Source organism: Natator depressus, chromosome 2, assembly GCF_965152275.1.
Source record: "Natator depressus isolate rNatDep1 chromosome 2, rNatDep2.hap1, whole genome shotgun sequence".
NCBI lineage: Eukaryota > Metazoa > Chordata > Testudines > Cheloniidae > Natator > Natator depressus.
The window spans coordinates 252,911,219-252,925,693 of NC_134235.1; the positions used below are offsets into that span (position 1 = coordinate 252,911,219).

At 51.8% G+C, this 14,475-nt stretch overlaps 1 protein-coding gene and 1 long non-coding RNA gene across 2 annotated transcripts in view; one reads left to right on the plus strand and one right to left on the minus strand.

The window, feature by feature from the left end:
* Nucleotides 1-7,224: 7,224 nt before the first annotated feature.
* Nucleotides 7,225-14,255, minus strand: LOC141983339 (uncharacterized). Its single transcript, XM_074946382.1, has 2 exons — nt 13,965-14,255; nt 7,225-10,550 (listed from the first exon to the last, which is right to left on the minus strand). Exon 2 carries the CDS (start codon nt 10,150-10,152, stop codon nt 8,158-8,160), a length of 1,995 nt encoding a protein of 664 aa, XP_074802483.1. The 5' UTR covers nt 10,153-10,550; nt 13,965-14,255; the 3' UTR covers nt 7,225-8,157.
* The window catches only part of LOC141983342 (uncharacterized), a 127,589-nt gene continuing 127,051 nt past the window's right edge, over nt 13,938-14,475 (plus strand). Inside the window, exon 1 of the long non-coding RNA XR_012638351.1 lies at nt 13,938-14,144. This is a non-coding gene — a long non-coding RNA (uncharacterized LOC141983342). The remainder of the gene's footprint in view (nt 14,145-14,475) is intronic.

Here is a 14,475-nt window from a genome sequence, read left to right on the forward strand (position 1 = left end):
TGCTGTCCTCTCCCCACCGCCCCCAGCCGGAGCTGGAGAGTCACGCTGGCAGCTGTGGAGAGCCTAGGCCCCTCCACCTGCCCTGGGTGGAGGGTCCGAGCAGACCCCCGGGAAGCTCAACAGGTCACACCCCCGCCCTGGCTAGGCCAGCATGGAGCCGAGCCGTGGGGAGCCGCAGCGGACCCTCCATCTGTCTGCGGTGCAGGAGAGGGCTGAGGGCAGCCCCTGGCCATGTCCCCGTCCCCCAGGCTCCCTGCCTGGCTGAGGGCAGGTGGAGGGTCCACAACTCTGCGCGGGGTCCCCACAGCTCTCCCTGATCGGGCTCCGGTGCAGGATGCCTCGGAGCCTCAGCCTGGCCATGGTAAGTAGATATCTGCGGACAATTTATGCAAATGCATGTTTTTATATCCGCGCAGGGCTCTATCTGTAAAGCCGGGGAGTTGGCAGCAGAGAAGGCCTGTAGTTGCATTCCCTGATACTCTGAGGGAAAGTAGGAGCCTAGAATAGGCAGTGTAGGAAGCCGTCCAGGGAAGGAGCAGTGTGGGCTGAGGGAATAAAGCCCTGAACTGCTAGGTCAAGGGTTCCTGGCTTGGAACCCAGTGCAGAGGGCGGGCCCGGGTTCCCCTACCAGCCACTGCAGGAGTGGCACGCTGGGGGCAGCCTATTTGGGCACTGCCGGGGACAGTTTGGAAGGAGACTTTGATAACACCCCAGAAGGGGGGGAACTTCAGTGTTACTTGGCAGAAGGGCTAAGCCGTGAAAGGGAAAACACCACAGCTCCGTGAGCGAGAGAGAGGCCCAGAGCGAGCGAGTGGGACGATGGGCTGAGGATCACCAGGACGGGGCATCAGACCCTGTGGTAGCTAATCCCCAGATGGGCCACTAGGAGGCGCCAGAATGGTAAGCGAGCACTCCCCTGTCACACATGTGTTATGCAGGAAGGCAGACTAGATCATCAGCATGGCTTTGTAATTTATGAACCAATAAAGGAGACATAAAGCTGAGCTGAAAACTAAAGCTGTACTTTGGATGTGCCGTGCCACTAGAGTTGGATATGCTTGGAGCTACACTTACATCTGGTCACCCATGTTCTTCTGGGAACCTGACATGCAGGAGCATGCTGAAATCTGAAAGACTCAACTGTATAATATCCACCCAGGCAACAGAAACTATTGAACCGTTTGCCACAACCAGGATTAAGAGCCTGGACTGTGCATACATGTCCAGTGACACACTGACGGGAGTATCTAACTGTCCAACACAGCTGTAGTTTTAAGGCATAGAAGCAGCTTGTGTTAGCACAAGCCAGCTCTGCAAGGGTTCATTTGGAATAAACTGTCTTTGGTGTTGTTTGTGTCCTCTCCCGTTTGCAAAGCAGCAAAATGAACTTGCCGCGTCAGCTCAGCTCAGCACAATTTTTAGTTGACAAATCCTCCCCAAGCTGAGCACAGATCATTAAGGTATTTCTAGAGATGCTTTTCCTAGCCTAACCACATGCCTGGTAACTTTCTAATGGCGATGTCAACGTGAAAGAAAATCCCAGTAGATGTGGAACAAGATCATTCCTTAACTTAAAACACAGAAGTTATTTTCCTGACAGAAGATGCTTTCCATGTTCACCCTCCCGTGTCTGTTAGCCAGAAGCTGCAAACACACAGGAAGCTGAATGGAAAATGTCTTACCCAAGCAAATACCACTGCAAGCATATTTCTCTTCCCTTTAGCATTAACCAGAGGAAAGCTTGGCTACTCAGCTGACACTTGACAGATAATGAAATCCAGATCTCTGGGTCTTACTATTCTTCTTCCATCCCCTTGTCTCCTATGGCCTGCTCTGTGGACCCAGGGAAAGGCTGCTTCAGTGGTGTAGTAGAAATTATAGGGGAGGGAGCGAAATAGAGGTCAGAGAGACAAAAGCTGGCTGGGAAGAGGGAGGGGAGATGGGGAGTAAGAAATTGCTTTGTGCAATGCCCTGCTGGGAGATGTAGTCTTTCCGTCAAAAGATTGCATGGCCTGAGATTACTGCTGTTCAGAAACAAACCCATGAATGCCGTCTAGCCCGCTGCATGGGGGGAGATCAGTGTGCCCTTAGCCTTGTCCTTTGTTAATTTAATGGTTCCTACAAGTGGGAAAGGAGATTTTTTTTTTCTTGTGATCCTGTTCAGTTAAATGTTCAATGGGACTAACATGATCCTGTGCAGACTAGTAAACCTGTGACACCTTCCCTTCACCGGCAGTAAACTGGAGGAGACGTTTTAGCAGCTGATACTGCAACTCTAGTGCCGAATTCTCCGCTCACCCAACTTTCGTGACCAGTGCTTAATTTGAAATGGGAGAGGTGCCGGGACTCAAGCAAATGTTTTACTTTCATAACTGACATGCCAAGCCCAGAAGGGCCGGGGCTACGAACTGCCAAGCCCAGAAGGGCCGGGGCTACGAACTGCCAAGCCCAGAGGGGCCGCGGCTCAGTCCTGGCACAACTTAAGCACTGGTGCAGACCTACTGACTTCACTGGAGCGACTCCTGAGCCACTGGTCATGGTAGGATCAATTCCAGCCTTCAGGAGTCGAGTTCCATGCAGTCCACTGGGCCTGGCTCTTTTGGATCAGACCTTATGGAACCATCAGTGCTCCATGTGGGCAGTAAGCTTCCTAGGGCACTGTCTGTAAGAGCAGATGTTTGCCCTGGTGTCCTTGGCCTAAATTTCCCCTCCTTCCTTATGTGGCATCCTGTGTGTCAGAGCTTCCAGCAGTGAGGGGAGTGTATGTTAATGCTGCTTGGTGTCCAGAGCATGTGAAACCTGCAGGGTTCCTCCAGAGATGAAAGGTATTAGACAGCTCTCCTCCATCCAGCCCCTGCCCCAAATGCTGCTGCCGTGGTCGGCCTCCTTTCCAGATGCTTGTATCCTATCCCTTAGGCCCATTGGTATCAAAAGGTCCGATTCAAGGGCCGAGCAGCCAATTGAAACCGAGGGGCGCTATGAATGTGGTGCGGGGCTGACGATAAGGCAGCACAGCCATGAAGTAACGTGGCCAAACATGGGACTCCGAGAGGTTTATTTTTAAAAGTCAGCTGGCTTGATTCTTCTCCTCCTCCTTAACCCTGCCCCTGACTTCAGCAGCGTCAGCCCCCCACCCCCCCCTTTGACCCTGAGAGCAGCATCAGACAAACAGCCTCTTCTCGCTCGCTGCACTGTGCATTTGCCTTTGTCTGGCTTCGGTGCTGGAGGGGAGGGGAGAGTGAGCTGGATTTGAGTAAACTGGCTTTATTGCGGAATGAAGGCTATTTTGCTAAAAAGTGATGTGACTTTGCATTTGTGTTCCCTGCAGTGTTGTGACTTTTCCCCTGACAAACCACCCAAGCCTCCCTGAGGGCCTGCAGCCCATAAAGCTCAAGGGCAGGAGGTCAGAATACAATGGGGCAAGCGGACAGTGCCAGCAGCAGCCACCGTGTGTCTCTCTGCTGGGAGAGGGGCTCTGAGGCTGCCCGGCTGCAGGACCCAGGAAGCAATCCCTGGAGAAGGCACGGAGTGGACAGGGAATGGGATCACCCACCCTGGCAGATCCTGGAGATGCCCAGTCCATGGAACTGCCAGGTAGTTCAGTGCTGGGTCCTGACTCCCTCGGACCTTACTCCCCTTGGCAGAGTGCCTGCTACCAGCGAGGGTGCTCTGTGGGCGTTTAATGCTGCCTGATGGGATATCCCCTTGGCCTAGCTGTCCAAGGGCGCCAGATGAGTGCAATACCACAGTGAGCACTGGTCCTCGATTCTACACCCTCCCGCGGGAGCTCAGTCTCCATGATATATCCACAGAGAGGCCTCCATGAGGTCTTGGGGAAGTACCAATAATAATACTTGGAGATCTAGTAGTGAAAAGTGCTAAATAAGAGCAGAGCTAAGTGCTTTACACATTTACCCCCATTTTACAGAAGGGGAAAACTGAGGCACAGAGCAGTGACATGACTTGCCCAAGTTCTCCAAGCAGAGTAGTGGCAGAGTTGGGAATAGAACCTATATTGGCTGAGTCCTAGCCCAATGCTTTAGCCATTAGCTAGGCCACAGTAGCAGCGCTCCCATAAGTCACCCTTGTTCTCTGTCAAGTTTTGTCCTGTCTACTGGTTGCTGAGCCAGGCTGTGGAAATGTCAGCACAATCAAATGATGGCATTTTCCAAGCTGTGTAATACTCTTTTATAGCACAGAATTCCCCCAGATCTATAGCTCTGCACTGGACAAGTCCTATATAACATAGGCTATCACAAAGCATTGCAATAACATAGGCTATCACAAAGCATTGCAGTATACATGAAGAACAATGCACGGCAACGTATCATCGACATCAGAAATCCATTTCACTCAAATATTCATGACCCAGTGTGCTGTGGGTATGGGGCAGTCCGATTCTGCAATTAGGGACCAGTGGTACAAAGCAGAATGGAGGCTTGATTTTTGTTTGGTTTTTTAAAATACTTACTTTATTGAGGAGACTGTATAACCTGTCAGTACTGGCTTCCCCCACGAGCTGAGGTCCGGCTGCTGCCCTCGGTCCATGGTGCAATGCCCAGTGATGCCTGGGAAAGCGCAGTAGATCAATTGAGGGCAGCTTATTGTTCTAGGTATCTTCGTAAAGGAAGTATTGACACACAAAACAAAATCCTCAAACATAGCTGCTTCCTCTGGGGTAAATCTCTAGGCCACAAAACTAGTCTAAGGAGAAGAAAACGATTACATCCAAAGAATGGGGGGATAAATAATTCTTCTCTTGATTATACACTTGAGCCCTCAGGTGAGGAGCTCTGGTATATTCCCCACTGAGGGAGGCCTAGTATATTGTCCTAGATTCATTGCCTACGTTCCACCGTATTCTTTTAGTGCAACGCAATCTCCATGCCCTTGGAGGTTGATAGTCTACTTGGTGTGGATCAAGTCCCAGGGGACTGGGCACTACCATCCAGGAGATGGACCGATTCAGCTTATCGGCCAACTCCTCCAGTGTGGTTCCTATGGAGACCCCAGACAGAGATTAAAATTGTCCTTCCCTCTCCAGCCACCTGCCTTGCTGCCCAAACATGAGTCCCACCCCTTCGGCTCAATGGCTCCTGCAACACCTATGCCATAGGGGTAAATCAAAACCCACTGGGTGCAACCTCTCTTGGGGGATGAGATGAGGGAGAAGCTTCCTTCTCATATACAAAATCAAGATACAGAACTAATGCCTAATAACTGACCACTACTTGACTTGACTCTACTCCTCTAAGTATTCCAGCTACACAGTGATCCTTAGTGCACATCCCTCAGCTGCTGTGTTCACTTCAGTCACATTGGGTGGTTGGGCGCAGTGTCTGGCTGTGGTGGTCTCGGGCTCCCTCCAGAGCTCTGGTCTGCCAATATTCTTCAAGCCCCAGTGGTGCCCCCTGCCAGCCAACCCACCACATTAAAGATCCCATAGTCTGAGGACTACACGCCATTAAAACGAAGTAGTAGAGAGCAAGAAAGAGTGGTGAGCTTTGTCACTTGCCCCCAAGCCACTTCGCAGCTCTCACCGCACAAGCACAACCGGACCTATCTAAAGGATAAAGGGTTTCTGTTCTTCTAGTCCATAGAGGACCCAGTCCACAAGCGGTGCAGCCTGTCCCAAGGATTTTGATTGCTTCTTTCTTTAATCCCTAAATAATGCCCAGGAAATCCTGTAGTGACCTCCAGAGTCATGTTACCGGGAAAAAATAGATAGTACGAAAGAGCACCTATCCTGGGCTGCTGAAGCTATTGATGCTTCTGGAGCATCTTTGTTTCTTCTAGTTACAGATACAGCAAGATGCTAGACCGAGACGACTGCTCTCGCTTATATCCAGGCAACAGCTTCGCCTGGATATGGCCGAGGGGACATCTACACTGCAGCGAAGGTGTCAGTTCCAGCTCAGGGAGGTGTACATGGGCTAGCTCTCATTGAGCTAAAGCAATATTTTTAGGAAGTGGCCGGCGGCATGGACTAACCACCAGAGCACAACGCTCTCCGAGATACATGTCGTTGTGGCTACACTGCTCTTTTTAGCATGCTAGCTCCGCCCCGGTCTACAGCAAAAGATTAGGTTGATCCAGCTACATCATTCAGGGGTGTGAAAAACCCACCCCCGGGAGCAATGTAGTTATGCTGCCCTAACCCCTGGTGCAGACAGCACTACCTCCTGTTGACCTAGCTACCACCTCTCGGGGAGATGGATCACTTATGCCGATGGGAGAACTGTAGCGTTTCAAGTGTAGACAAGCCTTTAGTCCAGGGGTGGGCAAACTTTTTGGCCTGAGGGCCGCATCGGGTTTCGGAAATTGTATGGAGGGCCGGTTAGGGAAGGGAGTCGTGGCCCAGCCCCCACCTCCTATCTGCCTCCCCCCTCGGACTCCTGCCCCATCCAACCCCCCCGTTCCCTGACGGTCCCCCTGGGACCCCTACTCCATCCACACCCCCGCCCCCCTGCTCCCTGACCGCCCCTGGACTCCCGCTGCCCCATCCAACCCCTCCTCTCATTCCCGACTGCCCCCCCAGGACCCCTGCCCTATCCAACCAGCCCTTCTCCCTTACCACCCCCAGAATCCCTGCCCCTGACTGCCCCCTGCCAACCCATCCAACCCCCCCCCTCCTTCCTAACTGCCTCCTCCGGGACCCCTGCCCCCATTCAACACCCCACTTCTCCCTGTCCCCTGACTGCCCCCGGAACCCCTGCCCCTGACTGCTCCCTGCCGCCCCATCCAACCCCCGGTCCTTCCTGACTGCCCCCCCCCCCCGGACCCCTGCCCCCACTCAACCCCCCCCCGTTCCCCGCCCTCTGACCACCCCAACCCCTGCCCACGCCCCCCCTACTTCCCTGAACTCCCCTGCCCCCTTACCGCGCTGTCTGGAGCACCAGTGGCTGGCGGAGTTACAGCTGCACCGCCCGGCTGGAGCCGGGCCGCGCCGCCACCGCACAGAACAGAGCACCGGGGCAGGCCAGGCTCTGCAGCTGTGCTGCCCCAGGAGCTCACCCCGCCACCCAGAGCATTGCGCCCCTGGTGAGGTGAGGCTGCGGGGGAGGGGGGGACAGTGGGGGAGGGGCCGGGGACTAGCCTCCCCGGCCAGGAGCTCAGGGGCTGGGCAGGAGGGTCCCGCAGGCCGTAGTTTGCCCACCTCTGCTTTAGTCTCTCATTACATTATGTGGCTGGTGTGTCATAAACTCCTGTGACTCTTTTTCCCCCCCCCCAGCTCACTGTGATCACCTGTCCCCGCTCAGATAGTAACTTTCAGCCAGGCCTTGTCTTGGAACTAGGAAGGACCCGGTTGGTACTGGTACCTGCAGGGATTGCCCGGTAGTGTTTACTCTGGCATGAAGAGAACTGTGCGTTCCATGGAGTTGCTGGCTGCTCTCCTCGATGGCAGAGGACTCCTACTCTCTCAAAGCTCGTGTGTGTACGTCTACCCAAGCTGGAAAGCACAATCCAGCTGCAGCGTAGCTGTACCGGGAGAGCAGCCTTTGCTCGCTGCCAGCCAAATTTTCAAAAGCGGCCACTGAGTTCGAGTATCTCCATGTTAGGCGCCCAGCCTAAAACATCTTTCATTCTGCAGCCTAATCTTGGCCCCCTCCCACCCCGGTTTGAAAGCACCGGCCTTTATGTCTGCTGCATTTCATCCCGAGTCTCAGTCCCAGAGCTGAGCCCTGCTATCGATGGGAGCGATGTTCATGTTAGAACTATGTGGGTGATGCCCATTTCTCAAAGCCGGGCTCAGCAGATACATTCCCCACTTCTTTTCCAGAAGCAAAATGCTACAATCGAAATCAGTGCTTTGCACCTGGATACATTCAGCCTGTTTAAGAGTTGGGACTGATTGGGCTAAACTCCGCATTCTTCAGTGGAGCAAATCTCTGGTTAATAATAATAATATCTCACTCTTTACCAAGGAAGTCAGTATCCTTAACACCATTTTACAGATGGGGAAACTGAGGCCTGGGGAGGGAAACTGAATTGCCCAGCGTCACCCAGAAAACCAGTGACAGAGCCAGGGACTGGACACAGGTCTCCTGAATCCCAGCCACCTTGCCTCCTTCTGTTTACAGCAGGAGTTTTGCTCCACTAATGACTGCAGAATTTGGTCCAGGCTTATCACCTTCCTTTGTGGGCTTTGCTCTGTGGCTAGAGGTTGCCCTCACATGTTAAGCTCTCCTCACTCTTCACAGCCGGGAGTGCTTTTTGTTCTGGGTGCATCTGGGGGTGGTTGCTAACGCTCCCCGGTGCCCCCAGCTTTTCCCCCCGCTTTGCACGCCCGATGGGTCCCTCCCTCATGTGGATTTTCTGGTGCCTTCTCAGATATTTCTTCAGCCTGTACCGTTTCCCACACACCGTGCATTTATAAGCCCCGCCCCTGGAGTGCAGCGTCTGGTGTCTAATAAGGTTTTTCTTCTGAGTGAAGCATTTCCCACACTTGGTGCATTTGCACGGTCCCATCCTGATGTGGATCGTCTGGTGCCTGAAGAGGTTGGCCTTCTGATTGAAGGTCTTCTCGCATTCGGGACATTTGTACGGCTCCTCCCTGGTATGGATCCGCTGGTGCCTCACGAGGTTCGACCTCTGGGTGAAGCTTTTCCCACACTCGGTGCATTTAAAGGGCTCGCTCATGTGGATTCTCTGATGCCTGATAAGCTTCCTGTTCATCCGGAAACTCTCCCCGCACTCGTTGCACTTATAAGGCCCCTCGCTGGTGTGGATCTTCCGGTGCCTAGTAAGATTCGACTTCTGGTTGAAGTTTTTCCCACACTCGGGACACGGAAATATCCTCTCCGCTTTGGGACTGTTCTTCGTCAAGGGATTTTTCTTGCATTTTGTGTTTGCCCGGCTCTCGGTACATGCACCAGGAGTCCCCTCTTTGCTGGTTCTCTGGCGTTTTCTATGTTTTTTCTTTGGGCTGCAGCTTTCCCCATGTTCGCCATCCGCCCCGGCTCCCTCTTTAATCTGGATCCTCTGGATGATGCCAAGAGATGTCTTTTGACTGAAGTTGCTTCCATGGTCTGCGCTCTCCTGTGGTTCTTCCTTGATGCGGGGTTTCTGACATGCCGCAAGATTGCCGATCATAGTGACATCCCTCTGGTGTTCGTTGTCCACACCAGCTTCCTTTGCAGCCTGGATTCCCCATGGAGGAAAGAGAGGCATCTTTGGATTGAATTGGTTGTCATAGTCGGGGTTGGCCTGTGGTTCTTCCTTGATGTAAGAGTTCTGGTGCGCTACTGTAATGATGTCTCTCTCGTGTTCAGGGTATGTGTCTGGTTCCTCCTTAGTCTGGATTCCCCACGGAGCGCTAACAAGGATCTTTGGGCTGGATTGGGTTCCACAGTCAGTACCTTCCTGGGGTCTGTCCTCTGAGTGAGCTCCTGGTATTGTAACGTTCTTCCCCAGGCTAAAACTATCCTCTTGTTTGAAGGCCACGTCCGGTTCCTCTTTAATCTGGATGACCCGGAGAGGCATGCCATTTACATGGCCAGTGGCTTCCTGTAGCCTCTGCTTTGCGTGGTTCCTCTGGTGGACATTAAAATACCTCTTGGTGCTCAAGCTTTTCCCGCACTCGGTGCATATGAATGGCCCGCCGCGGAGGTGGATTTTCTGGTGAGCCACCAGCGTTGCACTCTGGCCAAAGCACCGGCTGCAGTCGGAGCACTTGAAAGGCTTGTCCCGTTTGTGTATCTCCTTGTGTGCCGTCAGCGTCCCCTTCTTCACAAAGCTCTTCCCACACTCGGTGCAGGCGTACGGCCGTTTTTCCTTGTGGGTTCTCATGTGGATGCTGAAGTAGATGCGTGTGCTCAGGCTCTTCCCACAGTGGACACAGATATACGGCCCGCCTTTGGTGTGTGTCTTCCGGTGGGCAGCCAGGCATATCTCCAGCCGGAAGCACCGTCCGCACTCGTCGCACTGGAAGGGCCTCTCTCCGGTGTGGATGCTCTGGTGGGTGGTCAGGTGTCCCCTCGTGGTGAAGCGCCTCCCGCACTCACTGCAGGGGTAGAGCTCCTCTGCTGTGTGGATCCTCTGGTGTCTCTTCAGATTTCCCTTCTTGCTGAAGGATTTCCCGCACTCCAGGCACGTATGCGGCTTCTGGGCCACGCGCTTTGCAGGATCTTTCATGGTGACACCCGTCAGCATGTGGATGTAATTCTTCTGTGGCTGGGTTCTCTCTGGTAGGCCGGGCAGCTGCTAGGGAGCCGGTGGAGGGGATGGGGAGGGATGGCTGGAAGGTTGGCAAGGGGCGGCTATAGAAAAGTCAATGATGCAATAGTCAAAGTGCAGCTGATGGGCCCAGGTTGCTCTGCTGACCGGGAGGAGAGGTTGACAACATGCAGCGCAGATACTGTGGTGCCGAGGGTCGTGCAGCTAACTGGATGGCTCTGGTTCTTCCTTGGGTTGCATTTTCTCCTGGAGTTTTTTCTTTCAACCCAACAGCAGAGATGTTCTCTTGACATTCAGAACTCCCTTTCCCTGTTCATTGCGGTGGGGCTCCTGTTCTCATCGTATGCCTCAGTCAGTCTTCGAGGTTTAGCATGCTGGATTAAAGCAAAAAGAAAGTCCAGATATTATTCCATGTGCTACTGATAACATTGCTTGTGCTTGTGTGATGGCTGCCATCTTGACTGACACACCAGGGATTGAACCAGGAACCTCCAGAGCTAAAAGCCTGAGCCACTACAGCTTACATTAAAGAGCAAAGGCTCTGGAGGTGCAGCTGAAACAGATTCCTCTCCTCTGTGGATCAGTCGCTGAGGGGGATGTGTAACACACACTCACCAGGGGATTACAGGATCTCAAGACAATTTACAAATGTTAATAAATTAAGCCTCATAATAACGATTATGACTTGCCTCATTATTCAGATAGCCTCTCTGTGCCTCCATTTTCCTAACCTTTTCAAAAGTTAGGATAAAATCAAAGTTGGCAGCATTTGCAATATTAATACTTGGCACTTTTCCTTGGCAGATCTCAAAGCACTTTGTAAAGGCAGGGCAGTATCATCACCTCCATATTACAGATGGGGAAACCGAGGCACAGAAAGGTTAGGTGACTTGCCAAGGTCACACAATGTGGCAGTGGTGGAATCTAGGTGCTCTGCCCTGTCCACTGGACAAGTTCGGACCATTGAACCACAGGCCCACTTATACATAGGAAATCATTTCCTAGAATTCCAACAAGGAGGGAGGCCTGAAGGCAGAAGTGAGGAAGGTATGGTTACTGGAGGATGCTGCCACCAAGGGGACGGGAAGTTGGGGATGCTGTTGCTGAGGTTACAGGTTGCTGGGGGATGCTGTCGCCACAGGGATAGGACAGGACATTGGGGATGCTGTTCCTGAGGGGACGGGTGTTGTTGTGGAGGGGGCTAAGGGAGCAAGAAGTAGGAAAGTAACTACTGCTTTAAAGGCAGGGAAGCGGGAAAATGGGAGATTTCTAAACATCTGGATACAGCAGTGAAAGTGCAGACGAGGTACACATATTGTGCTGCTGATTGGGTGGAGCGGTTGCCAATGTACAGTGCTCAGATACCAAGGGTCACAAGGGTAACTGGCTGGATAAACAGATGGAAAATGCAGAAGAGAACTATTTTTCATTACCAGCAGGAGAGTGAGTTTGTGTGTGTATGGGGGTGGGGGAGTGAGAAAACCTGTATTTGTGCTGGAAATGGCCCACCTTGATTTTCATGCAGGTTGTAAGGAGAGTGGTCACTTTGGATAGGCTATTACCAGCAGGAGAGTGAGTTTGTGTGTGTGGTTTTTGGAGGGGGGTGTGGGGGTGAGAGAACCTGGATTTCTGCAGGAAATGGCCCACCTTGATTATCATACACATTGTGAAGAGAGTGGTCACTTTGGATGGGCTATTACCAGCAAGAGAGTGAGTTTGCCTGTGGGGGGGCGGAGGGTGAGAAAACCTGGATTTGTGCTGGAAATGGCCCAACTTGATGATCACTTTAGATAAGCTATTACCAGCAGGAGAGTGGGGTGGGAGGAGGTATTGTTTCATGGTATCTGTGTATATAATGTCTTCTGCAATTTCCACAGTATGCATCCGATGAAGTGAGCTGTAGCTCACGAAAGCTCATGCTCAAATAAATTGGTTAGTCTCTAAGGTGCCACAAGTCCTCCTTTTCTATTTTTCATTCAGTTACATGGACGGCAATTCCGCCTTCAGGTAAACCAGCTCAGCTCCCGCTGAAATTAATGAGATTCATAGAACCATAGAACTGGAAGGGACCTCGAGAGGTCATCTAGTCCAGTCCCCTGCACTCGTGGCAGGACTAAGTATTATCTAGACCATTCCTACCAGGTGTTGATCTAACCTGCTCTTAAAAATCTCCAATGATGGAGATTCCACGGCCTCCCTAGGCAATTTATTCCAGCGCTTAACCACCCTGACAGTTAGGAAGTTTTTCCTAATGTCCAACCTGAACCTCCTTTTCTGCAATTTAAGCCCATTACTTTTTGTCCTATCCTCAGAGGTTAAGAAAAACAATTTTTCTTCCTCCTCCTTGTAACAACCTTTTACATATTTGAAAACTATTATCATGTTCCCTCTCAGTCTTCTCTTTTCCAGACTAAACAAACCCAATTTTTTCAATCTTCCATCATAGGTCATGTTTTCTAGACCTTTAATCATTTTTGTTGCCCTTCTCTGGACTCTCTCCAATTTATCCACATCCTTCCTGAAATGTGGTGCCCAGAACCGGACACAATACTCCAGTTGAGGCCTAATCAGCGTGAAGTAGAGCGGAAGAATTACTTCTCATGCATTTGCAGGAGTGTTGTAAACAAGACATCCTAGAAGGATGTTCGCTTTTTTTTTTTTTTTTTGCAAGTGTTACACTGTTGACTCATATTTAGCTTGTGATCCACTATGACCCCAGATCCCTTTCCACAGTACTCCTTCCTAGGCAGTCATTTCCCATTGTGTATGTGTGCAACTGATTGTTCCTTCCTAAGTGGAGTACTTTGCATTTGTGCTTATTGAATTTCATCCTGTTTACTTCAGACCATTTCTCCAGTTTGTCCAGATCATTTTGAATTTTAATCCTATCCTCCAAAGCACTTGCAACCCCTCCCAGCTTGGTATCGACCACAAACTTTGTAAGTGTTCTCTCTATGCCGTTATCTGAATCACTGATGAAGATATTGCACAGAACGTCATTTCTCCCTGCAGTAGTAGCACCGCTGTATGAACTGAATTGAATATGGTATTACATAGGACAATAATAGAGACAATGACCGGGAAAGCTTTAATTAAAAAAACAAACAGAAAACACCCTCTTCCAAGCAGAACCCTGGTTTGATTCTGGTGTGTGTACTTAAAGATCTGTTTCTATCTGGGCCAGCAACGGAGGTGAGTTGATCATACCCTCAGGAGGGAATTCTGGGCTATTTCAGTCTAGCAGACAAAGGCATAACAAGATCCCGTGGCTGGAAATTGTGTCAGTAAAGTTCAACAGCATATTTTGACCAGTGAGGGTAATTAACATGGGAAGGGATTAGCAGCGGTAATCTCTCCATCTCTGGAATCTTTAAATGAAGACTGGATGTCTTGTTAAGAGATATGCACAACCCACCCATTACCGGACTCCATACAGGGATCAGTAGGTGAAATTCTCCGGCCTGTGTTATGCAGGAGGCCAGACTAGACGATCACGATGGTCCCTTTCTTTGGAAACATTTGAGCTGCCTTTTAGTTTTGGCAAATGCCAGACAGCTCCCTTCTTACTAAATTTGGACCAGATCAAAATAACAAATCCCCACTGATCTTTTCTAGTATCCAGATCACAGAGGGCCAGACTCTGCCCTCAGTTACAACTCAGCCGCCCCACTGCTTTGGGGTTGAATTGAGGGCAGAATTTGATCCCTCCCCCGGGGGGGGGGGGGAGCGTCCTCCTTTGGGCTAGGATGTGAAATACCCGCACGAGCCGTTTGCTGAAAGGGTCTTACCTGAGCAGTCCATCCCTCCAGGCATTTTCCTCCCCGGGAACCCGTGTGACAACATGGTTTGTGACTTGGCTGCAACTTGTGTTGCAATCGCAGCTGCTGCTGACCGAGAGGAAGTCTGTGCCCGGTGCGGTGAGAGCTACCGGAGGAAGGGTGAAACGAAACAAAGACCAGCAGCGAAGGGTGAGCGCAGCGCCGGGGGAGAGGCTGGACTCTGCAGCCGGACAGGCCCCGGGCTGGGTTTCCGCGCGGCTGCGATCCCGGGCACGGGCGGGCGGCGCGAGCGGGGTGGCGGAATCTCACCCCCGCGTCCTTTCTTCTGCACCGTTAGCTTTGCGGGGACTCGGGCTCGCTTGGAATGTTCCCAGGCTCGCAGAGCCTTCTGGGAATTGTAGTTTCTCCCAGAAATCCCGCTGGCCTTGGCACGACGCCCCTGGGCTGCACGGGGAGAGGAGCAGGCCCCTGGAGCTAGTCCGTCCCAGCGTGTTTGCCTTCCTCGCACCATGCTGCAGAC